Here is a 26,402-nt window from a genome sequence, read left to right as displayed (position 1 = left end):
GGTAGCATGTATTAGGACAATGACTTTTTGAAAGATGTATCCATTTGTGCTTTTACGTTCCGTATTTGATTATCCACAAAGGACACATATCTGAGGACTGAATATTACCAATTACATGAATATTAGAGTCCCCTTTTGCTGTAGCCACTTCTGTGTTACAAACAGGTGAAACACTTTTTTCCAGATTGAAAAGCTGCCTGAAATTTAGGTAGTACTTTATTAAACTTCAGGCGAACTGTACTGTCCAAACCCCCCACCCCAAATCGACTTTGTTTCCCTCTCTGGCTGCAAGAGTTAGCAGGGCCCAGTCTGAAAGACTCTTTCAGAGTCAGAAAGACCAAGCCTTAAACTAAATCCCTACTCTACTAGCGGACTGGCCTTAGGGACCGCACTTACTCTCTAGGTCAAGCACCGTAGGAGACAGGTACTTCTGTCACTGCGACCTCCCGCTATGGGTGGGGAAACTGAAGCTCAGAGAGGTTCTAGAACTCACAGAAGGTTTTAGTTAGTGGAGAGCTAAGACCTGAACTTTACTGACTCCAGAATGTGGGCTCACAGCCACTGGGTGTGCTGGTGGCCTCGGTTTGCTCGTCTCTAAGACACAGACAGCAGCAGGATCTAGGACTACATGGGTCTGTGCGAAGTGTCTGGGACAGTGCCTGGTGCACACCAGAGCTCAAAGGAACTGGCTAGAAACTGGGTCTTTTCCGCATGGGAAGAGATAATCTGCGATTTTCCTTCATGTCTCTAGCCCCCCCACACACAGCAGACACTCACAAACGCTTGCTGGGTACCCTGGACAAGGGTCTTATAAACCCAAGATTCCAACCCGTCCTCTGCAAGAGAGGAGGGAGGGGAAGGTCGGAGCCAGTATTTGTGCTTACTCTGTACCTGGCATGCTGGGCCTGTACCAGGTATGGCCACTAATTATTCTGTTTCATTTGCATGGGTCTTACTGTCCCATTTTACAGACAGCTTGCTCAGGGCCACACAGTAGTATGGAGCTGGCACTCAAAGTCACGTGCATCTCAGCTCCACAAGTAGGGCTCTTTCACTATGTAATCAGTCTCATGTGTGGTAAGACACTAAATCGCATCCGAGTGTTAAAACTCTGAAGTGCATACACCATTATCCTATTTGAAAATGTTCACAAAGTTTCCTAAACCAACTTCAAAGACCTAAAAGTTGGCAAGGACCTCGCCCGCCCCGTCTGACGACTCAAGCTCCCCTGAGTCACTTACGCTGAAAACTCCTTGCCTTCTAGTAAATGCAGGTACTCTGCGTCAAGCTCGTCTTGGCTGTGAGAAGGTCCCTGCCCCCCGACTTTGGGTGCTTGGTGACATACTCTCAGAGACTGCTGCTTGATAAGGTAATACGAAGAGAAGTCAAAGACAAAAACCAATATGCTTGAATGGGTCCTAATTTTACAGCCATGATGGTAGATGTATTTTATGCAAATTATTAAGAAACCAATTTTAATGTCTTCAGATGTCAACGACTGCTGTGATACACAGCCCTCACAATATTTCTTATGAGGCTGCAAAGAAGGCCCTGTGAAGATCGCGTAATGGGATGACGGGTCACAACAGGGAGGGCACTGGGGACCTATGCTTTTAGTTAAAATGTAGTTATTTTCTACATTTTACTTAAGGGAACTATAAACTGCTGGTAATAAACACAAGGAACATGCTAACATATTAGACAGGAAATAATTACTTGGTGCAGCACATCACGCATGAAACCATTTTCTACGGGCTCCACTAGAGTTAGACTTTTACAGGATGTCGGGCTAACTGCTTTCAGGCACCAGGTTTGGGGGAAACGGGACGTTTACAGTGAAATGACATGTCGTGTGTCCTTGAACAACTGCAGATTCTTTAGCACTCTGGACAAAGGGGCCACCTTCCTCACAACAAGCTGTGAAAGCGGTGGTGGGGACAGGACTGCGCGGGGCCGCCATGCGCCGTCCCTTCCCGGCCGGCCTCCCATCTCCTGATGAGGCTCACAGCAAGAACAGCACATCCACGCACCTCCTTTGCATATGCTCTCCAAACAAGTGGCCAGACACGGAGGGCTTCGACAACAACAGAAGGGTGTTTCTGTTTAAAGCTGGCGTCATGCCTTCCCATGTCTTACCCAGACAAATCCTCCACCCTATTCTGGGATTTCAAGCCATGGGAAGCTCTCTCTTTCCTTCCCTCCGACCCTGTCTTTCAGTCTCACTCCTTCTCTCTTCGAAAATTTAAGTAGATGTTAATTATGAGAAACTGACCAAAGAACACTAGAGTACCAAAGCACGTATCACTAGAGTAGCAAATGTCATAATTAGTTAGACTGAATTATGGCTGTATGTTTAGAAGTTAACTTGAAGGGAGGAAGTTGGCAAAGTCCTTTTTTTTCCCCTCGTTTAACCCCTGACCACAAGCCAAGGGAATTTCTGGCATGACAAGCCATCAACACCTCCAATCTCAAGGGACATTTTTGGATATTTGTGCCAAGTAGTTTATACAACAAGCACGGGCACAGAAGAGCGCCAAACATGGGCCAGAGTGGTTCATCCGTGATGATTTAACCAGTTTAAAACCAGAAACGTGCCCAAGGAGGAGTAATCTAATTTCTGACTTATGGGCAAGTCTCACATCACTGCCTTTGTGGCCGCTTGAGGCTGGGGAGTCTGAGCGCGCAGGCCTGCAAGGGGCGGCCCCGGGCGACCAGGCGTTAATTCATTTCTCTGTGGTGTGCAATGCACCGTGTCACAACAGACTCCCACGGGGGATCGCTTCTTCACAAGTTATGGTACTTTTTAAATGATGTTTATCTTTCACAAAGTTTTTAAAATAGTAACTGTATCTGTCACAGCACACCAACTGAAATTTCAAAACAAAAGAGATATAAACAAAAATACACTCATTTTACCTTCTGGGAAGAAACGCACGTGGATCTACCCTCGGTGGATTTTTGCAGAACCTGACAAACTCCTTCACTTACAGAACCTCAGCAGAAGAAATAAGGCAACTGAATTGGAGGGGTTTTTAAATCCACATGCTATTAGAGATAATTATGTATAGAAACTCTATCAACATATTATTCTCTCAATGCAGTGGTGAATAGGAATCGATGTGATGACAGCTTTTCATTTTCTGGGTATTGGGTGTTTCTACTGCAGTAGAAATAATACCTCTCATCAATCAGCTCGGTGTCATAGATCACGAGTACTAATACCCACGTGATCTCACCTAGCCCTGCCATAATCCCCCGCTAAGGCCGGGAGGGGCGCGTCTGTAACAGGAAGGGAACTGGGGGCAGAGCTGAGACCTGACAATTCTCTTAAGTCAAGCAAGCTGGCCCACACCAGGTATGTTGCTCTGGCCAAGTCCCTTCCCTGCTTCACACTGAAGCGTCCATCAGTCACTGGAGCACAGGACTGCTGGGCCACACTCTGCTGGGGAGCCCCCAGACTGAAAGGGCCCGGCCGAAAGGATCCTACCGCACAGCGGATGGCTGATAACTAGTTCTGCCCTCCCCGCTTCTGACTAATCTAACTGCTTAGCACTCATTACAAAGCATTATTTGGAAAAAGGCATTGTAGTGAATGTAAATTTCCTTACTAGAAACAGTGCATTTGTAAGCAAATCTTTGAATGAGCTACTTCAGAAATGGGACCGGAGAATATACCCTTCTTACTTTAACACGTGGAGGTTTTATGGAAGTGCTAAATTTAAGAAGTGCCCTTCCTTATCCAGGATGACCAAAGTTCCATAATGCTTACTTTGTCCCCTGGAGGCAAAAAAAACCCCACACATTTCACTTAAGGACTGGGGAGTAAAGACTCTTGACCTCCAGAAAGTGAATCAAGACCACCTAGTCATTTAACACAGCTAATGACGAAGGGTCATGTGGAAACAATTACCCATCATAATCCATTTGAGGCGGTTTCATGTCTAGAGGTAAGATTCTTATTTTTGATTATCAATTCTACACGCCAAATGGGTCCAATTATTAATAAAGAATCCTATGAAATACATGCTTTCTGTTTTCCTAATCACCACAACCAAAACCCAATCCAACAACCATTAAACAAATGGCAAAAGAATTATTTCCTAATAAAGCTGACATCCTAAAACTACTTATCTCTTTACTGGCTACACATCAAAACTAGCAGTTTACGTTTTCTGGCGCATCTCCACTTTGCTTTATTTCAACTGTAATTCTAATTCACCTTTACGTGCAACAGCAAGATGCACTTCTTAGACTGCTAAGCCTATCACTTCTTGAATTTTGTAAAGCACCCGCGTCCTCATTACAGCCTCACTGGAAAATTCACATGACTTAGTGATGGATAACACACTATTATTGCACACTGTCACTTTGCTCTTGGTTTAATGCCTGGAAAATGGCCAGATGTTTAGATCTCCGTATTTTCTCCACAGAGCAGTTGAGCCTTCGGTAAGTTTGCTGAGCAGCCTCGGCCCTCCTGACACTAGTTAATCTGTGGTGCTGTCAAACATGTCACACGAACCGTGAATCATTGCCTTCTGCAGGAATCACTGAAACCCCCAAAGCACTGCTCAAGGCAGACAGCTGCACACTTAGCCCTGCACCCACGGCAAGTCTCCTCCCAGAGAGGACTTTATAAATCATCTTTGAGATAATCCAAGGGCCTGAGTGAAGGCTTTAATAAAGATAAAAAGAGAAAGAAAAATTTGTCAAAAACAAATTGGTTGTCTTTCAAGCAGACACCTTTTTAGCAGGGTTTGTCCCCCCCCCCCCCCCGAAGTCACTCTCTTTTCTCAAACAACTAGTGGAACTCTCTTCATCTAAACAATCTGGAATTTCTAAAGAATGTTGTTTTTGCATAGTTAATATTTTCACATTTTTCTCCCCCCTTTGGTCTTTCCCAGTATAATATAATCCCTTGCACCTGCAAAAGCTCCACAGACTGCTGACTGCCAACAATCCACCACGTGATCCTGCCTCCAGGACCAGAGGGCCTGTGTTTAAGGAGAAAGAAAAAGACAAGTTATTAAATATTTGAATTTATCGGACCCTCCCGTGGGTTAGCTCTGGGGATGGGAACTTAAGTGAGAAGCTATTTTGGTGACATTCCTTACTGATGACATAAGCGATTTTCCCAAGGACTTAACTGCATTCTAAAAAAAAAAAAAAAAAAGTCAAAGAAAAAGGGTGACAGCTACACTCGAGTGCTCAAAGGAAACAATTTTCAGGAAATGTGCATGATCTACACACATTTGTGTATACGAGTACAAATAAAAATAAAGATAGATCTCTAAGACAAGGTAACATTTTAAGTATTTCCCCTCTGATTCTAAACATATAAATAACATAATTCACAAATGAGTCCACAGCAGTGTCTGTCTGCCATATTCCTCCGGGTTTTTTTCTCAGTCTTTATCCATATTGCCCATGTCTGAAGGATGTGAATTCTGTTACTTATGCAGGGATTTTAAATTCGTCAAAACATTTTTTGCACTTTTCATGAAATAAATTGAAGATTATACAAATAAACACTCATTCCAAGTTTCAAACTAGGCAAAATGATGGCGGAGACATGGTGCCTTGCTCACCAAGAGCTGATGATCCAGTAGAGACAAGATGCAGTCACATCGGATGGAGAACACACATCGGACGAATCAGGCACTGGTCTCGTCTCTGGACATGTGTTAATACTCCTCACAACAACCTTAACAGTTGGGCCCTGTTACTTACTACCCACCTTTTACTTAGGCTTTCTAACAGCACAGCCTGCATTCTGTTCTTTCTTTTTGCTTTTGTTTTACTTTACTGAGTTTTAAGTAGGTATCCAACAAGCTACACGTATTTACAGTATGCAACTTGTTTTCTTTCTCTGACACGCACATGCGCGCACACACACACTGCCATAATTAGATAGTGAATATGTCCATCACCCCCAAAAGCTTTCTCTGCCATTCCTCTTTCCTGACTTTCCTCGCCATACACAATGTGATGTCGTTCTAGATTAGTTTGCTTTTTCTAGAATTTTATGTAAAGGTAATTGGACATTCATTTTTTTTTTAACCTGGATTCTTATCTTCAGAATTTTTGTCAGATTCATCCATGTTATTGTGTATATCAATACTTCGTTCCTGTTTAACTCCTAAATAATATTGCATTATATAGCTACAATAGGTTTCTGCTTACTGAAGCACACTTGGGATTTTTGCAACTGTTAGCTATTATAAATAAAGCCATTATGATGGCTAAAATAAAAGCCATACATTTATCTGTATGGCTCTATACAGACACATGCCTTCATTTCTCTTGGGGAAATACCTAGGGGTACAATAGCTGGATCTCATTCTAAGAATATGTGTAACATGTTAGGAAACTACAAAATCACTTTCCAAGTTGCTTGTACCTTTTTACATTCTGACCAGTTCCAATTTCTCCACATCCTTACCCACAGTATTACTGGTACTTTAGAATTTTAACCATTCTAATAGATGTGTAGTAGTATGTCCCTGTAGTCTTAATTCATATTTTCCCAATGACTAATGATGTTGAGCTTCTATTCATGTACATTTATGCCACCCCTCAATCTCCTTTAGTGAAGTGTCTGTTCAAATGTTTTGCACATTTTCAGTGAATTGTCTGGGTTTTTTAATTACTGAGTTTTGAGAGTTCTTTATACATTCCAGATAAAAGTCATTTGCAAATATTTTCTCCTAGACCTAGATCACGCTTTGGTGACACATACAAGAAATCTTTGTCTAACTCAGGCCACAAAGATACTTTACCTATGTTTCTCCTAGAAATGTTTGGTCTTTAGGTTTTACTTTTAGATCTACCATTCATTTTGAGTTAGTTTTTATGTATGCTGCAAGGTAAGGATTCAGGTTCCTTTGTTATGTTTTTAACCTATGAGTATTTAATTGTTCCAGCAAGAAGACCATCCTTTCTCCAATTAACTAATTTCCCACTTTTTTCAAAAATCTGTTGTCCATTTATGTGTGAGTCTACTTCTAGACTGTATTCTGCTCCAATCTATCTAAAATAGATCTATTTTAACACCAACTGGATACTACCTTTACTACTACAGGTGTTCAGTAAATCTTGAGATCATGGAATACTTTCCAGTATTGTTCTTTTTCAAAATTGTTATTATTCCAGGTTCTTTACATTTCCATATGAATTTGAGAATCAGCTTATCAATTTCTACAAAACAGTCTGCCGAGATTTGGACCTGAATTGCATTAAATATACAGATCATTTTGGAGAATGGAGGTATTGGTAAAAGTGAGTTTCTGACCCATAAATATTTATGGCATATCTCTCCATTTACTTACGTCTCCATTATTTTCTCTCAAAAGTGTTTTTATAATTTTCAGTATATATGTTTTGGACTTGTATTTTGAGGTTTATCCCCAAGTATCCGTAAGTATTTCATATTTTGACACTCTTGTAAATGGTACTGCCTTAGGAACTTCAGCTTCTGATTGCTGCTAATATGGAGAAATATAATTGATTTTATGTAGTACTGCCACCTTGCTAAATTTATCCGTTCTAATAGCTTCTCTGTAGATTTCCTCAAATTTTCTACATCCATTATTGTATCATCTGTGAATAAACATAATTTCACTTCTTCTTTCCAATATGGATTACTGCCTTCTATTTCTTTTTCTTGCCTTAATGCACTGGGTAGGACCTCTAACCTACTGGTATGCAATTCAGTAATGATGACAAATATTAGAAAAAAGATTTCTTGAATATATTTATTAAAATAACTAGAAAAATATAAATGACCAAGTGATGGTGGCATGACATTTTTAGAGACAATCAAATATATCACAATTGAAAGAAAAACACCAAAGTTGGTACTAATTTCCTACTCTCAATATTTCCCCAGTGATGTTATATCTAGAATATTGAGAAGGCTGCTACAGAAATGGGGAAGATGCCATATAAACAATAAAGACATATATGGCCCTATTTGGTCAATTTCAACAATTTTTATGTGTGATTTATGCTCTTTTTCTTTTATGCTCTGGATCCCTTTCATTCAGTAATCCCCCACCCCTACCAACCATCCAGCTGTTCACCGTACCTATGAATATATATATGTTTTTTAGACTCCACATGAAAGAGATCATACATCCAAGGATGCCTGGGTGGCTCAGTCACTTATGCATCTGACTTTGGCTGAGGTCATGATCTCGCAGTTTGTGAATTCAAGCCCCACATTGGGGTCTCTGTGGACAGCTCAGAGCCTGGAGCCTGCTTCAGATTCTGTCTCTCCCTCTCTCTCTGCCCCTCCCCTGCTCACACACTCTGTCTCTCACTCTCTCTTTCTCTCTCTCTCTCTCAAAAATAAACATTAAAAAGAGAGAGAGAGAGATCATGCAGTATTTGTCTTTCTCATATTTATTTCACTTAGCATACTTCCCTGAAGGTCCATACATGCTGTCACAAATGGCAAGATTTCATACTTTTTGATGGCTGAATGATACTCCATTGTGTGTATGTATATCCTAATTTCTTTATCCATTCATCTGTCAATGGATGCTTAGAGTGTTTCCTATCTTTACTGTAATAAACAATGCTGCACTGAACACAGGGATGTAGATATCTTTTCAAGTTGGTGTTTTTACTTCCTTAACGTAAGTACCCAGAAGTGGGATTGCTGGATGACACGGCAGTTCTATTTTTAATTTTTTGAGACATCTCCATACAGTTTTCTACAGGAGCTGCACCAATTTACGTTCCCAGCATCAGTGCACAAGGGCTCCCTTTTTCCACATCCTTGCCAACACTTGTTATTTCTTATCTTTTTGATGACAGCCACTCTGACAGGTGTAAGGTGATATCTCATTGTGGTTCTTTCATTTCCATGAAGATTAGTATTAGTGATGCTGAACACCTTTTCATGTACCTGTTGGTCATGTATGTCTTCTTTGGAAAAATGTCTATTCAGATCTTTCACCCATTTTTAAATCAAATGGTTTGTTTGCTGTTGAGCTTTATGAATTATTTATGTATTTTGATACTAGCCCCTTAACAGATATGATTTGCAAATAATTTCTCCTATTCAGTAGGTTGCCTATGTCCTCTGCCTGCAGAATCTTTTTAGTTTGATGTAATCCCACTTGTTTACATTTGCCTTTATTGCTTTTGCTTTTGGGGTCAGATTCAAAAAAACCACTGCCAAGATCCATGTCAAAGGAGCTTACATTTTCTTCTAGGAGTCTTATGGTTTCAGGCCTTATGTTCAAGTCCTTAATCCATTTTGAGTTCATTTTTGGGTATGATTTAAGAAAGTGGTCCAGTTTCATTCTTGTGCATGTGGCTAACCAGTTTTCCCAGCACCATTTATTGAAGACACTGTCCTTGCCCCATTGTATATTCTTGCCTTCTTTGTCATAAATTACACACACACACACACACACACACACACACACACACACACAGGTTTTATGCCAATATCTTGTTGTTTTAATTGCTATAGCTTTGTAATATAGTCTGAAATCAGGTAACAACTTTTCTTAAGTCACATGCTTAAGTATGCAAATTACTTAATTAAATATATAACAACGTGTGGTATTAGAGGGCTCCCAACATTTCCTTCTGCTTAATGAGAATGACTACTTAAAAAGTGTATTTATTAAATTCACTAGCCTAAGGGCACAGCTGCCAAATAGATTTTTGTAAACTTCTCATGGGAACAGAGAAGCTAAAAAATATTTTATCACACGTAGCTTTCTGAAGATAGCCTTGCCACTGAGTGCAGTACTTGGTACTTTTCTACTAAATGCTTTAATGTTTGCGAGCATCTCTGTGCTTCTGTGGAAAGCATTATTTTCTCCATAATTCATACAAGCACTGGTGGCACCAGAAGAAACCAAAAATGAACATTATCTTTTTTTTTTTAATTTTTAATGTTTACTTATTTTTGAGACAGAGACAGACCGTGAGCAGGGGAGGGGCAGAGAGAGAGAGAGAGAGACAACAGAATCTAAAGCAGGCTCCAGGCTCTGAGCTGTCAGCACACAGCCCGACACAGGGCTCGACCTCATGAACTGCGAGATCATGACCTGAGCTGAAGTCAGACGCTTAACCGACTGAGCCAGCCAGGCACCCCTATTATCTTTTTACTTTAGAGGTGGAAGAATGGGCATTTTATCAGGCAAAAGCCAGTTTTAACACCATGACTTAATTTGCTGACTTTTTAGAACAGGAAAATTAAACATAAACTGGACTTTGGTGATGACTGAAGGTCATCCTCAATTAATCTACTGGTATCTTCAAGAGCTCCAAAGAGCAGAAGTTTACTCAAAACAAACCGAAAATACACTAATAATGCTGACTTTATAACCAATAATAAAGGACAAATAATAAGATGTGAATTACAGGTCATACAGAAGAAGGAAAAAAACCAAAAATGTTATGTAATTCATAAATTCAACATTTACGGAGTAGCAACTGGCTATCAGGCACTTTTTTCAAAGGAAAACAGAAGAGCAGTCCCTAGGTCTAAAATTTGACAGGGGCACAGTGGGGGCAGAAAAGGGTCCTAAGAGAGAGAAGGCAGGTGATGGAGAAGGCTTCACAGAAGTGCCTGCTCTAATCTAGGAGGAAAAAAATTGTGTTGGGGCAGTGGGGGGGTGAATGGGGGCACTTGCCCAAAATAGACTCAGATGGCTGAAGACACAATTTAAAAATAGAATCTCCACAGATAAGCATAACTTTCCATTATCACCTGGCCAGCATAATTTAGTCTAAGAACATATAAAGAAATCATTTTGTATTTGAAAAAAAAAAAAAAATCTCTAGAACCAGAGGGTTTAGAATCCAGTGAGAAGTTTCAGTGGCAGACACAGAACAGGACAGAAAGAACAATTACAAACACTTGCATGGAACTTGTTTACGCTCCACACACTGAGAACTTTACATACATGAACTCTCGTTACCTCCAACTCTTCTGAGGGATGTGCCTTTTTATCCTCATTTTAGAGACAAGCAAGTTGAGGCTCAGAGAAGTTAAGTAACTAGCCAACGTTTAAACAGACCACAGCAGAACTGGAATGGGTGAGACATTCTGGTACAGAATAGAAAGAAGAGGCCTTGAACCTGCAAGTTAGAGCTGTCTGGACAACAGAAGGGTATTTGTAAGACACCTTACTTCCACATACAGGCCATAATTTTTTCCGGAATGCTATTCAAATACCCAAGCGAATGAACAAACTCTGTCACTGCCCAAAACAACTTGCTTTACATAAGAGGAGTGCATTTTTTTTTCATGAGGAATTGTCTCAAAAGAAAAAAAAAAAAAAAACAACAACAAAACTTTGGAAAATACTGAGACCAAGCTAAAAAGATCAATTTATGTACAAATGTTTCACTTGGGAACTACTTTAAAATTCCCAAGCACCACCACCACTAGTAACAACAAAAACCTGACTGGTAGAAAGTACTGCATATGAATTACCCAAGTACTGTGAAATGACGAATTTGTTCATCAATGTGCAGGGACGACAAGGTTGAGATCCACAAAAAACTGGCTGGGAAGACAGGAAAGGTTAGTCAGTGGAAACGTAAATATTATTGCTAGTGACTTCTCGATAATTTGAGTAGACTGGAAAATGGAATAAAAACACAGTGCAGGCAACAGTAGGAATGATTACTGGTGACAAGAGTAGTTGCCACTTGCTGAGCACCTAGCATGTTCCAGGAGCTATGCTAAAGATTTTATATTTCTTATTTAGTTTTAGAAAATGTTATGATCTGCAAACACAGGTATGGGGGTGGTGCTAAATGAATGTAAGGAATTGGCCAAAGGTCAGAGAGACAGTAAGCAAGAGAGCTGAAGCTGGTTGGTGGCTCCCCGCAAAGCCATGTGTCTTGTAGACAAGATAATATATATGCATCATTGTAAGATTCCTCACTACCATACACAACTCACCTTCTAATACAACTACATTACAATATGTAAGTTATTAAAATATTGTGATGTCTGTACAAGTTGTTCAAATAATGTGGGTTTGTAATGGAGGATTTTTTTAAGGACCTATCTGAACACCAAAACATTTTAAATTGCCATAATTTTTCAACCTAAGTAAGTCCTTCCACCTCCATGGAGGTCTAATGGTTACTGTGCAGGCAGATAAATGACTAGGGAGTGTAGGGATGAGGGCAGAAAGTGAGCCCAAATGTGAAAAACCATAGTATTGGGAATCTCAACTCCTATGATAGAGGATGCGTACAAAAATAAGTAAAACTAAAAAAGCAGATGGCATCCTTTACCTAATATTGGCTTATTTATCCCAATTCAATGTCCTGTTTCTTTTTCAAATAAAAACTGAAATTTTCAGATGAACCCATGCTTATTTGTTACCATTTCAGGTCAATGAGAAATTTCAAGTGGAAGTAATGAGACAGGCAGAAATTACTCCTCATGTTGCTTACATGGTTGTTTCCTGATTAGGAAGGTAAGTGACAACAGGTAGGCATGTTCATGGCAGAACTACAAGATTCTACATAAGAGCAAAACATCTCCTTTGCTCACTATTATCCTCACAGCTGCCTGGGGTCTGGTTCACAGCTTAGTGTCTATAACTTTTATTAAGTTTCCATAACATAGCTTGATTACAAAATATTTCCAAGAGCTTAGATACTTCACTTCGAAGTAATTTTACCCTTACAGAAAAGTTGCAAAAATAATATGGTTCCCACAGCTTCCCCTAATGTTGACGTCTTAAATGACTATAGTACAACGAAATACAGGAGATTAAAGTAGGTACAATACTACTCACATACAGACTTCGAATTTCATCATTCATACTGTTTATAAAGATATGCAATTTTTAACATGAGCTTTATTTTTTATTATTTTTTTTTATTTTTGAAGGAGAGAGAGAGAGAAAGAGAGAGAGAGAGAGAGTGAGCACGAGCAGGGGAGGAGCAGAGAGAGAGGGAGACAGAATCCGAAGCAGGATCCAGGCTCTGAGCTGTCACCACAGAGCCTGATGTGGGGCTCGAACTCATGAACTGTGAGATCATGACCTAAGCTGAAGTCGGGGGCATAAGCGACTGAGCCACCCAGGCGCCCCTAACATGAGCTTTTTTAAAATTAACATTATTTCTATCATCCATTAGGATATCACGAGGAATCCTGAATACCTATTGGTAGCACAAGAAAACAAGTAGGTCGTCTTACTTTCCCAAGCAATTCTTCACTCACGGCTCAAGGCCTATGAGAGGAAGAGCGGCATGACGCAATTTGGCTTTCCCAAGCATTCCCCACCCCCCCACCACTAACCCCAAGTAACAGCTACTAGCCTGAGTATTCATTCAAAGGATAGAAAGCAAACACCAAGTTCAGTGCTATGAAACGGCTAGGAGGGCAGGCCTGGGTCAGGTGTTTTCTATTAGAGCATAATAGTATGAAGCATGAAGAGAAGGCTTTGTTTTTCACTTCAAAAGACCCGCCCGAATGTACACTATTGTCCTATAAATGAGTAACAAATCGAAAAAAAGTGTTCTGGCTTTAGTGCAGGAAAACTCACAGTTTGGGACCTCAGCTGTCATGCTCAAAAGTAGTTACGCAGCTTCCAGCACTGCAGGCTTATGAAACTTGACCAATGCTTTTGGGGGTACAAGGATAGGCACGCGTACCGGATCATCTCCTTGAGTCCACATTAATACCCTCAGGTGACAATTTATTTAGACGAAACAAAAGACAATCCTCTGTGCAGGCCTTAGTGTTGTGAGTCCACCACCAGAATGTTGTGGAGACAGGAGAGATGTGATGCGCTAACGCTCTCCAGACTGTAGCTGATAGGGCCACTGTGGAACATACACTTTAAAAAACAAAGCAACAGCTGCTCAAAATGTTATCATCCAATTAAAATTTTTTTAACATTTATTTATTTTTGAGAGACAGAGCATAAGTGGGGGAGGGGCAGAGAGAGAGAAGGAGACACAGAATCCGAAGCAGGCTCCAGGCTCTGAGCTTTCAGCACAGAGCCCCACACGGGGCTCAAACCCACAAACTGGGAGATCACGACCTGAGCCGAAGTCGGATGCTCAACCGACTGAGCCACCCAGGCACCCCTGTTATTATCCAATTAAATGAATCATCTCTCTGTAAGTAGTCATATACCAACATGTCTTCAAAAGAGATCTCCAAAGCAAAGTTTTAAACCGAAAAAATTACTAAATACAATCGAGACCACAGTCAAGCTCTCACTTCTGCCATACCATGGCTCTGGCAACATCATCAAATGGCTGCAGTAGTTTTCCTAACTGAAGGTGGATGTACCTAACTGATGATTAGGAATCATTTATAATACACAGGCTAATTATAGTTATAATGGCGGCTGCATGGAAACCATTCACAGATGTGTCAAAGCACCAACTTTGTGTGGGCTGGTATGTAAACTTGTTTTTGATGAAACTGTATTTGGTTCGTTGGGATACTGAGATACTTGACTTCTAGACAAGTTAAGGTGGTGAAGATACAAAGAATTTGTAACAAAGTCTTTAATGAATGACTGTGGTGGTAATTAAAGGTAATAAATAACTCATTTATTATTCTTGAGCAAAATCAAGATGGGCTCAAATGCTGAGTTGCTTATTAATATCGAGGTTTTATAGTTAAAAAGTATTAATTTGGGGCAAATGTGGCTAAGTTTTACTAGAGAGGCATTTCTTCTGATTGGGTGCTCTCGGAGTTTTCTGGCTCTGGATGTCTTGTCAGTTTTGGGTAGGGAAAAGGGGTCCTGTTCTGTTAACAATATCTAGACATATCACTGAGTAACAGTTAAAATAAAACAAATTACGATAACTCATGCTCATGATATTGACTGCGAGTCAACAAAAACAGGTATGATTATTTTTAATAATTCTGCCTGCAAACGCACACCTGGCTTACTATATTTAAGGAACAATATTTTTGAAAGATTTTTATGGGTGAAATGAAAGAACGGAGGGACTGCACTGCTAAGCCCCATGTAGCTGGAAACAAATATACTGGCAAGCCTCCTTCCTCAACAGCACCAGAAAAATATACACAGTAAGGAGTCACTGTTTTCACTGACCTTCATGAGCAGTCTCATCTCACCCCTAACTCTCTAGGAGAGAGACCTCACTGCGTTCCCCACAGGCCCTGCCCTGTTCCTTACAGAAGGCTGGCAAATGCCTGCTCCCTAGATGAAGAGCGACAACCTAGTGTTTGATAACTTCACCTCTGTGTAAAGAGCAGGGGAAGACAAGAACTGGCCAAACATCACAATCCCAAGTTTTCATTCTCGGCCCAGCAGAGAACCACATAGACCGGGAATGGCCAACAGTTTCCACCTCCAGGACTCGCAAGTGACAGAGGTGGACAAGGCTTTCCGGCGAGCTGTTATGTGGGTCAAAGGTTCTGTTTAGGGTCAGCTGGACGCAGGGCTCTGATCAACGGGGCACGGCAGCCGAAGAGAGACACCGGAGCAGCAGCAACGCCATCCCAGTGCGTACTGAAGCCAGACAGACTAAACAAGCACCAAAAATTCTGGCAAATAACCAAAGCGCAAATTTAAAAAACAAAAACAAACCTCCCTCCTTTTTTCTCATTTTTCAAAGGAGGCTTCATGTGAACCTAGACATGGGTCCTCTGAAGTCAACTACTGGCAAGGTATATAAACTCCCAAGAAACTGGAATCATTATAGGCATTTAAAAAAAAAATTTTTTTAATGTTTATTTATGAGAGACAGAGACAGATCATGAGCAGGGAGAGAGGGCAGGTGGAGAGAGAGAGGGAGACACAGAATCTGAAGCAGGCTCCAGGCTCCAAGCTGTCAGCACAAAGCTCCATGTGGGGCTCGGGCTCACAAAACTGCAAGATCAGGACCTGAACAGAAGCCGGATGCATGCCCCTAGGCATTTTTAAAGTACTATGTTTGATAATCTGATGAAACTAAAGCATGGTCAACTCACCTCTTTTCTCACACTTTGTCTCAGCAAAAAAGGAACGTGACTCAACATAGTCATCTTCTAAGGGACTGATTCTCTTTATCTCCTTACAGTCACTAACTTGCCCAGGGAGGAGATAAATGTAAAAAAGAAAGAAGACAAAGGAAGAATCCTGCCGTGGTTTTTACTGTTTTTGACCAAGGACCCTAACCCCCTACCCTCTAAGATGTCGCACTGATGAGGCAGGCTTAAATCTGACCTTCAGGAACGGAACTGCGTGGTGTCGTCATCACTGTGGCCTCTCGCTGTAGCTACCATGGACGGGCAGCTGGGTGCCCAGGTCACAGGAGGGCTGGGGGAGGAAGTCAGAGCTCCAGAAGCCACGACCTTGCCAGCTACCGTCTCAAGGCCCCTGCTAAAGAGGCCAGTCCTCCACCCTACTTAGTGTTCCTGGACATCTTTTTTTCACTCTCTGCCTTGGCCAAACCACACAAAACAACAACTTACAAAACATTTTGCTTACAAATGGAATCCCACCTAAAAGTAAGAGGAAGTTTTTATTTTCCTAACTCCCATATTACGGGATCTCTCTCTCTCTCCCTCTACCTGAGTGGCCCTAGAAACAACAAAATGTCACCTATTACTTTATAAATTGAATGAAAGGGCACTAAGATTTTTTTTTTTTTTTTTTGCACAAAGTGTCTCTTATCTTCCAGGATGCAAATTAAGAATTCAGATGTTCTTGTAGTTTTTGAATTGTTCAAAGATGCCTGCTTCATTCTGCAATTTTGCTAAAATCCTTATCAGCTGCTTACATTCTGACTCAACTGGTGGTCTGGACATACAACAAATACTTTGGTCTTATTTTCAGGTGTTTTCTTCCACACTGATATATTTAATTTAGGGTACAAGCTTACCCTAAGCTTGTAGCAAAAATCACTCACACACACACACATGTAAAACAGAGCAAAATCTGTTATCCTTCCCTTCTCAATCTTTAGCATGCCTTTATTAGCAATCTATGTTTTGACCAAACATGTCCATTATGACACTAGAAATGAAAGTATGTACATGAGGACAATGAGCACTGAGCATCTTCTAAACTACTATTATTTTTTTAAATTTTTTAAATGTTTATTTTTGAGAGAGAGAGAGAGACAGAGACAGAGACAGAGACAGAGCCCGAGCAGGGTAGGGGCACAGAGAGAGGGAAACACAGAAGCTGAAGCAGGCTCCAGGCTCTGAGCTGTCAGCACAGAACCTGACATGGGGCTCAAACTCACGAACTGCGAGATCATGACCTCAGCCAAAGTTGGACACTTAACCGAATGAGCCACCCAGGCTCCCCTAAACCATTACTCAGATTGTTAAGAGGTGTAGAATTTTGTCGTGGGTTGGAATATGGTGATAAACATTTTAAGTGTTATCAAAATAAGAATCAAGAATAAACAAGTTATTTACTCTTCCACTTGAATAAAACCAGGTTTTTCTAAAGTACTAACTTCTAAAAACACTTAAAGTATACATCAAAAATCTAAGTGACGACTTTATACATTGTACTATAACTCAAAGAATAATCCCCTGACCTGATTTCTAATACAAAGCTAAGATTTCAGCTTACAAAATCATCGGCATGGTGTCACAGTCTTACATAACCAAAATTATTTTATTTTCATTTTACTTCAACAGTTGCATCTGAACTTAAAGCTTGCATTTCTTCTAGTTAGTGCTTTGCAACTTTGTAACACCTGTGGCTAGAAGCCTGTTTAGACCAGACCACATTCTTAAATAATCCTCTAAACTACACTGCTACTTCTGGTAAATATTCAGTTAATACAAAAAATGTGACATTCTTACAAGGAATTTTATCATATCCTTCCAAAATATGCTTATTGTTGACCTAAAGCTCAGTAAGAGTAAACCCGTATGCTATAGTGGTGGACATACTTCTAAAAGAAACTCATTATAAATGAAACAGTTAATATATATTATCCAAGTCTGCACTGAATTTGAAGAAGAATGCCAAACTTCAATTAGTAAATCGTTACAGACACCTGCTGTGTAAAAGAACTATTAACAACATAAACATATACATAAACAATCAGAAGACAAAATTCCTTCCTCCAATAAGCGAAGAACTACAAGAAATTAAACACAAACACACAGAAAAATGTGGTCTGGCTTTTCTCATTACCATAAACTACCTGTGCTCACCCTTGGCCGGTCACAGGGCTGACTCCTGAAGCGAACACTGTTGAATTCCTGCCCAAGGACAGGAGAACCACAGATGCTCGGGAGAGCTGGTCTAAGAAATATGCCAGCCAGTGTTTTTAATCTTTATACTATCAAGTTAAGGAATCAATGCAATTTGAATAGGAGATAATCCGTGGAAAGTGGTTATCATGGCTCCTGGTGCATTGTAACTTAGAGAAATGTTGGGTATTATGGTGTTACTACAGTTACTAACATTAACAATGTTAACACAGTAAAAGGGTGCTGGACAGGAAACTGAGACTTGGATTACAGATGAAGACAACCTCTCTGAGCCCCTTTCCTTGTCTTAATGCAGACGACAAGGCCTCCCACCCCAGGTTGTGGGTGATGTGAATCAGATGCTAATGAACGTGTAGTGCTTACTTATTAGCCCAGTGCCTGGCACATAGTATCTGCTCAACACACAACAGATATGTTTTTTAAGTATTCAGGTGATACAAGGTCCTAACTGAACAAATTTTATTAAAGTGCTAGGAAGGGAATAAACAGGGGCTATGGTTCCTGCGGAGGGAAGATGAGAAGGTCTTCCTCCAAAGAGGGGTGGAAAGGGAAGTCCTCTCTCTGGTGACATAGGGCCTAAGGCCTGGGGAAGGAGAAGGAGCTGGCCAGGAGAAAAGCCTAGGGAAAGACCTAGAATGGAAGCTCAGTGAGGAAAGGGACTGTCATCTGTCCTCTTTACCATGCTATCCCCAAGCCGAGAAGTTCCTGACATGCAGCAGGCTCACTACTACTGAGTAGTGCTCAGTAACGATGTTAGAAGAGCGTTTATGGCAGAGGGCACAACAAACGTAAGGGTCCTGGGTTAAGCAACACCCCAGTTGAGCAGCCCACAAAGAACCGAAGGAAGGCCAGCAGTAAGTGGAGACACTGTGGCTGCAGTGTGGTTAGTGGGTGGGTGGCAGGAGGTGGGTGACACAGGAGGGGGCCAGAGGACACAGGAACAGTGTCAGCCATAGCTTAAACTCTAGATCTTATTCTTCTTTCAAAGAGATGCCACCGATGGGTTTAAGGGACAGTGGTATGACTTGATTGATTTCTTTAAAAGATCACCCTGGCTGCTGTGAAAAGAACATATTTTAGAGAAGCAAGAATGGACTCGGGGGACCTTCTGAGGAGCCAAAGTGCCAAATGAGACAAAAGGCAAGTCCGAGGCCTCAATGAGAGCAGTGGACTTGTTGACGGGCTGGGTTATCGGGATGGGAGGAACGGAGAACTATGGAGTAACTCCCAGCTTTCTACTTTAGCTAGCAGCAGATACTTGTGCCATTTACTGAGAGGGGGTCAACACAGGAAGACTGGCTAGAGACAAGCAGAATGAAAGCCAAAAGTTCTGTTCTGAACTGGTTCGCCTGAGAGGATCCTGGGAAGATGGCGGTGTAAGAGGACGCTGGGCTCACCGCGCGTCCTGCTGATCACTTAGATTCCACCTACACCTGCCTAAATAACCCATAAAACTGCCAGAAGACTAGCAGAACGGAGTCTCCGGAGCCAAGCGCAGAGGAGAGGCCCACGGAAGAGGGTAGGAAGGGCAGAGAGGCGGTGCGCGCTGCACGGACTGGCGGGAGGGAGCCAGAGCGGAGGGGCGGCCCGCCGGCCAAGCAGAGCCCCCGAGTCTGGCTGGCAAAAGCGGAGGGGCCTGACAGAGTGTGTTCCGACAGCAAGAGGGACTTGACATCTGGAAGGTTATAAGCTAACAGCTCTGCTCGGAGAATGGGAGGGCTGGGAGGGAGAGCTGTTGAGCCCCGGACGGCAGAGCTCAGCCTGGTGGGGAACAAAGGCGCTCGCCAGCGCCATCTCCCTCGCCCATCCCCCAGCCAAAATCCCAAAGGGAACCAGTTCCTGCCAGGGAACTTGCTCGCTCCGAGCAAACACCCAACGCTGTGCCTCTGCGGATCCATCCCCCTGGCGGGTCTGACTCCCTCCCGGTGCCGCAGGGCCCCTCCCGAAGCGGATCTCCGAAGGAAAAGCGAGCTGAGCCTGCCCCTCCCGCCCCTGTGCACTGTGCACTTTGCCGATCCACCCAGCTAATACGCCAGATCCCCAGCACCACAAGCCTGGCAGTGTGCAAGTAGCCCAGACGGGCCACGCCACCCCACAGTGAATCCCGCCCCTAGGAGAGGGGAAGAGAAGGCACACACCAGTCTGACTGTGGCCCCAGCGGTGGGCTGGGGGCAGACATCAGGTCTGACTGCGGCCCCGCCCACCAACGCAAGTTATTCAAGACAGCACAGGGGAAGTGCCCCGCAGTCCCACACCACTCCAGGGACTAGCCAAAATGACGAAACGGAAGAAGTCCCCTCAGAAAAACGTCCAGGAAATAACAACAGCTAACGAACTGATCAAAAATGATTTAAACAATATAACAGAAAGTGAATTTAGAATAATAGTCATAAAACTAATCTCTGGGCTTGAAAACAGTATAAAGGACAGCAGAGAATCTCTTGCTACAGATATCAAGGGACTAAGGAACAGCCAGGAGGAGCTAAAAAATACTATCAATGAACTGCAAAATAAAATGGAGACAACTACGGCTCGGATTGAAGAGGCAGAGGAGAGAATAGGTGAACTAGAAGATAAAATTATGGAAAAAGAAGAAGCTGAGAAAGAGAGATAAAAAAATCCAGGAGTATGAGGGGAAAATTAGAGAACTAAGTGATGCACTAAAGAGAAATAATATATGCATAATTGGTATTCCAGAGGAGGAAGAGAGAGGGAAAGGTGCTGAAGGTGTACTTGAAGAAATAATAGCTGAGAACTTCCTGGATCTGGGGAAGGAAAAAGGCATTGAAATCCAAGAGGCACAGAGAACTCCCTTCAGACGTAACTTGAATTGATCTTCTGCACGACATATCATAGCGAAACTGGCAAAATACAAGGATAAAGAGAAAATTCTGAAAGCAGCTAGGGATAAACATGCTCTAACATATAAAGGGAGACCTATAAGACTCGTGACCGATCTCTCTACTGAAACTTGGCAGGCCAGAAAGGAATGGCAGGAGATCTTCAATGTGATGCACAGAAAAAATATGCAGCCGAGAATCCTTTATCCATCAAGCCTGTCATTCAGAATAGAAGGAGAGATAAAGGTCTTCCCAAACAAACAAAAACTGAAGGAATTCGTCACCACTAAACCAGCCCTGCAAGAGACCCTAAGGGGGATCCTGTGAGACAAAGTACCAGAGACATCGATACAGGCATGAAACCTACGGACATCACAATGACTCTAAACCCGTATCTTCCTATAATAACACTGAATGTAAATGGACTAAATGTGCCAACCAAAAGACACAGGGTATCAGAATGGATAAAAAAACAAGACCCATCTATTTGCTGTCTACAAGAGACTCATTTTAGACCTGAGGACACCTTCAGATTGAGAGTGAGGGGATGGAGAACTATTTATCATGCCACTGGAAGTCAAAAGAAAGCTGGAGTAGCCATACTTATATCAGACAAACTGGACTTTAAATTAAAGGCTGTAACAAGAGATGAAGAAGGGCATTATATAATAATCACAGGGTCTATCCATCAGGAAGAGCTAACAATTATAAATGTCTATGCGCCGAATACAAGAGCCCCCAAATATATGAACTGGTTCGCCTGAGACATCTTGAGTGAGGACGTCAACTAGGAAGCTGGTCACAAGAGGCCGTACCTGAGAGGAGGTGGTCCATGACAGAGCTGTAAGGACAGCAGTCAAAGCCAAGGGACAAGGTGAAATAATAAGGGATGGGTCTTTGTCAGGTAATAACAACCACATCATCTATCACGTTTCTCTTCTGGTTGGGTTGCCAGAAAGTTCCAAACACAACATAAATCTTAAAGGAAAATTTTCTTCTTGGGAATTCTGGACATGATAATCTACCTCTTTTACTTTTTCTCTTCTTTACGGTGTCAGGCTTCTTTCTTGCAAACATAAACAAAATTTATTTATTTACAAAATTGCAAAAATTTTATTTTATGTACAACGAGAAAGGGAAAACAGAAGAAATGAGGCAGCGTAGTGACATCCCTGGGGGAGTCAGGAGGACTGGCCCCCACATCTCCTTGCAGAGTGTACAATTAGAGACACATCAGCTGAACGTGATGTGGGGGTGTTGTGCTTCTCCGATCGACCCCAAGCTCCTCAAAGGCATTAACCCTCTTATTCATTTTTGCATTGCTGTGAAATGGGCCAGCGTCCAGCTCAGAGTGCACAGACAATACATGTACCCTCACACCATCTGTCACCCATTTGTAAATGCAAGGGACTGAGGCCTTGCTCCAGTACTCTAAAGCTCAGTTCTCTGTTGTTTTAAACACAGGACAGTGTGTGATTAAATACCAGTAAGGAATGCACACAAACGTGAGGTAAGTTTGGATAAATCTTCAAGGCCTGGGTTGGAAGACTTCAAGGAGGGGAAAAAACAACAAAACTCAACTGGTCTTGGAAGATGCACAGTGTCTGGAGATGTGGAAGCATATTTCAGAAAGCAGCCAAAAAACAGAAGCAGGAAGGAGTCTATTCTGGCTGGAGGGAAACGATTTTGAACAACGAAGTACAGGGAGAAGGGAGCTGGAAAAAACCGTGAAGACACAGAGCGGACATCCATGAGTGCCAACAACTTTAGGTTTTAGAGTTTCAGAAAGTTACAAACCGCTGAGAACTTCAAAGAGATGTTGAATGAAGATCACATAAATTCAATGTGTAGAATGGATAAGAGAGTAGAGAAAGTGTCACGACTGCGTCTTTTAAGTTAATAAGAATCTGATAAGAAGGAGGCCACAGGGTCCACAAAGTCAGAGTCCACCCAGACCTGCTGAGTGATGTGCTACAGACAGAGAAAGAGACCATGAAATTATAACCCAGGGTTTGAGACCGACGGGTCAGGAGACGAGCAGTATGCTCAAGAGAAATGAAGGCAGCAGGAGGAAGTGATTCGAGAAAAAGGTGGTACCTTTAACTGCGGGCAGAAGAGGCTTCAGATGACAGTGGCCACTCTCTGTTTCCAGACCGCTCCCCCACTGCCCCGCCCTTGCAGCACAACACATACGCGATCTGCTCAAGTCCTTGTGGGGAAGAATTTTCCTTAGTATTCTCACATAAACATAATAGAAAAGCTCTTGCACGTATTTGAATCTCTCTATGGGTACAAAAACAAATGTGAAATGGATTTGCTTTGACAAAATAAAATTTATTTACAAAATTAAAAAATTTTAAATTTATTTACAAAATTGTAAAAATCTTATTTACAAAAATAAAAGAAGTGGCCAAAACGGTCTCCTGCGAAGCACTGTGAGTTCACATTTGGACATTTAAACAAAAAAATATTGTTATGGAAAAAGATATTCTATATTGTCTAGCCATGAGAGAACTGCAAATTAAAACCACAAGGAGATACCAACATACTATGAGAATAGCTAAAAAAACATGTTTTTAATCTAATGATTTAACAAGAAGTGACACAGGTGCAGAGCAACCGGGACTCTCATGCACACTGCTGCAAAATGGGGCAACCTCCACCTCGGACAGTGTCTTACCAAATTAAACTTGTATTTTCCCTATGACCTCACTCCTAGGGACCTACCCAAGAGAAACAAAAACGTATGTCCCCATACAAGTACCTGCATGCAAACTCATAGCAGCTTTACTCGTAATCACAAACCTGGAAACTGAAATGTGTATCACCCAGTGCACAGGTAAACAAACCCTACTGCAGACCTCCATACAACGGGATACGACTCAGTGACGCAAAGGAAGTAACTTCTGGTACAGGCAAAAATATGAACGAGCCTCAAAAGCATATTCAGTGAAATAAGGCACAAAAGGCTACATGGTACGACTGTATTTATAAAATATTTTGGAAAAGGGAAAACTACAAATATTCTGGATTTGGGTTACGGTGGTAGTCACAAGCCATTTGTCAAAATGCATAAAAATGTACATTCACAAAGGGTGAATTTTCCGGTATCAAAATTACTCAATAAACCAAACTTTAAAAGAAAAAAGAAAAAGATAGCATTTTAACATTTGTTCAAAGACAACTGTTAAGGTGTAACTTTATTATCTATGATTACTCTGAAAAATTCTAGACATTTCTTAACTAGCTAGAATACTACAAATGTCCTTAATACTGAGAAGAAATAAACCTCATGCTTTTTCCCTCTTTGGGCCTCAAAACATTCCTATGCAAAGATAGGGCTGTACGGGTGTGAGTGTGCTGTGTGAATGCTGCTTATTGAGGCACTAATAAAGTGAGTCTTGTTTCCTGGACAGCTGTCGGCTCCACTGCTCTTCCGTCAGAAACAGAAGAGGAGAGCTCTTATGCTCATGGAATGTGGCCTTCTCATTGGACAGCTGTTACGTCATGCCCAGAAACACTGCCCAGGAACCCATTCTCAGCACGCACCACGAAGAAAACGGTAAAAACAAAAATGACAACAAAAGACCCAAGAAACGATTATACAAAGTACATAGATATAAACGAAGCTGTGCTATTTAAAAGCAGATCACTCCTAAGAAATATTTCTCAATATTTAATATTCCAGATTGTCTTTTTTACGAGTCATGTTTTACCTCATCTTATTATCCTTAGCATACAACCTCCGAGTTCAAATATATCTATTTTTTACTTTTCAAAACACATTTTGTATGAGCATGCTTTGATTACTAATTCCATACAATTATGAGAGTAATGATTTTACCCTTTGTATTATCAAATGCCCACCTAGAGAGTTTGCCATTTTACAGTTTGGTCTGCTATAAGCCATTTTCAGTTGAACAAGGGCTTTCAAATTCTTTGGACCATTATGCACATTTTCCGTCGCAACCCGAGAGAGAGGTGTGTGTGCGTGTGCAAGCAACACTGAGGCTGTACGAAATAAGACTTATGCTTACCACGAGATGTTCTCTAATATTTCCTTTCGCATTAGAGTCCTTAAAATGCTGTCAAATAGCCACACAATCCATATCATGACACACTATTTTCAAAATCATCGCCCCAGAAGATGGGGGGGGAAAAAACCTCATTAACATTTTTGCCTGTTTTAAACACAGGCTTTTAAAAATTCACCTAACTATTTGTCTTTAAACACATGAGTGACCTTCCCTGAGGCTGACTCACAACTCACCACACTCTGTTCTCCCTCGGGGTCCCCAGCTGGCTGGGGTGAACGGCAGAGATGGAAGAGACCGTCAGAATGCAGGCCTCTGCTGCTCCCGGCCTGCAAATACTTGGGACCTTTATTTCTGTCCATTTACCCACCTTGTTATTCCTTGGCCTCTACACACATGCACGCACACACGGAATGAAACAGAATTCCACCAGGTAGAAAAAGGGTTGCAGTAGAGAAGGAAGTAAAGCCAAGTTTTTTCTTAACATCCATGCATTTCAGTCATGCCTGCTGTGCTGATTTTCCAGTATCAGAGAGAACAAGTTTAAAAGGCTGAACTGGCATATAAATCACACACAAAAAGTATTTTCAACTATCAACAATTTTGAGTTTTTAAACTGCCAGTCAATATTCTATTCTACCATTCCACACTGAAAATGGTGGGCATGGATGTGAATCAGGCAGAAATTTTATATGAAGATTGGAAAACTTACTTTTAAGGACTCCCACAAGGGAAACTGGACCAATGAGAAAGGAATCTGAAGAGAAAAAAAAAAAAAATCAAATAAATTAGGCGGGAAAGATCAGAGTTTGCCTAGCCCTACTATATGAACCTATAATTATTGTTTATAAGCCTTAGTTCATTTTAACTTTATGTGTATAACAAAACTAACATTAAATTTATAGGTGCAGTATATACAGTTTTCAGAAAAAGAGTTAAGCTGTAACTGCCTGTAGAGTTCTACTAACTTTTTGAACCCAAGGGACATAAAATGATGGTGTGAAACCCTTTTGAAACAGAAAGAGAAACACAGTACAGAGATCTGGCTACTGAACTGACAAAACAAATATTTCCTATCACAAGCAATAAGGACTTTAAAGACTTGACATTTTTCTGAAGAACCAGAGCTGTCTACTCCTTAGCAGGCCAAATGTTGGGGTTTAAAATAGAAACAGGGAGGTGCTCCTGGGTGGCTCAGTCAGTTGAGTGTCCGATCAGGTCACGATCTCACAGTTCATGAGTTCAAGCCCCACGCTGGGCTCTAGGCTGACAGCTGGGAGCCTGGAGCCTGCTTCAGATTCCCTCTCTCTCTACCCCTCCCCCCCA

General features: G+C 41.6%; 1 protein-coding gene across 10 annotated transcripts in view; it reads right to left on the bottom strand.

Moving 5' to 3' along the window:
* SLC25A26 (solute carrier family 25 member 26) overlaps positions 1-26,402 on the bottom strand; it is a 136,691-nt gene that overhangs the window by 6,735 nt on the left and 103,554 nt on the right. For 3 of the 10 annotated variants that reach the window (XM_081794971.1, XM_081794969.1, XM_060633722.3), the window contains 3 exons: positions 25,789-25,833; positions 5,112-5,150; positions 4,922-4,991 (listed from right to left, as the gene is read on the bottom strand). In XM_081794971.1, coding sequence (XP_081651097.1) covers positions 4,922-4,991; positions 5,112-5,150; positions 25,789-25,833 — 154 coding nt within the window. The remainder of the gene's footprint in view (positions 1-4,921; positions 4,992-5,111; positions 5,151-25,788; positions 25,834-26,402) is intronic. The other 7 variants (XM_081794972.1, XM_060633721.3, XM_060633724.3 and 4 more) reach the window with 3 other exon arrangements.

This window comes from Panthera onca, chromosome A2 (assembly GCF_046562875.1).
Source record: "Panthera onca isolate mPanOnc1 chromosome A2, mPanOnc1 haplotype 2, whole genome shotgun sequence".
Lineage (NCBI taxonomy): Eukaryota > Metazoa > Chordata > Mammalia > Carnivora > Felidae > Panthera > Panthera onca.
The sequence above is the reverse complement of the archived record's forward strand: the minus strand, read 5'-3'. Positions and strand labels throughout refer to the sequence as shown.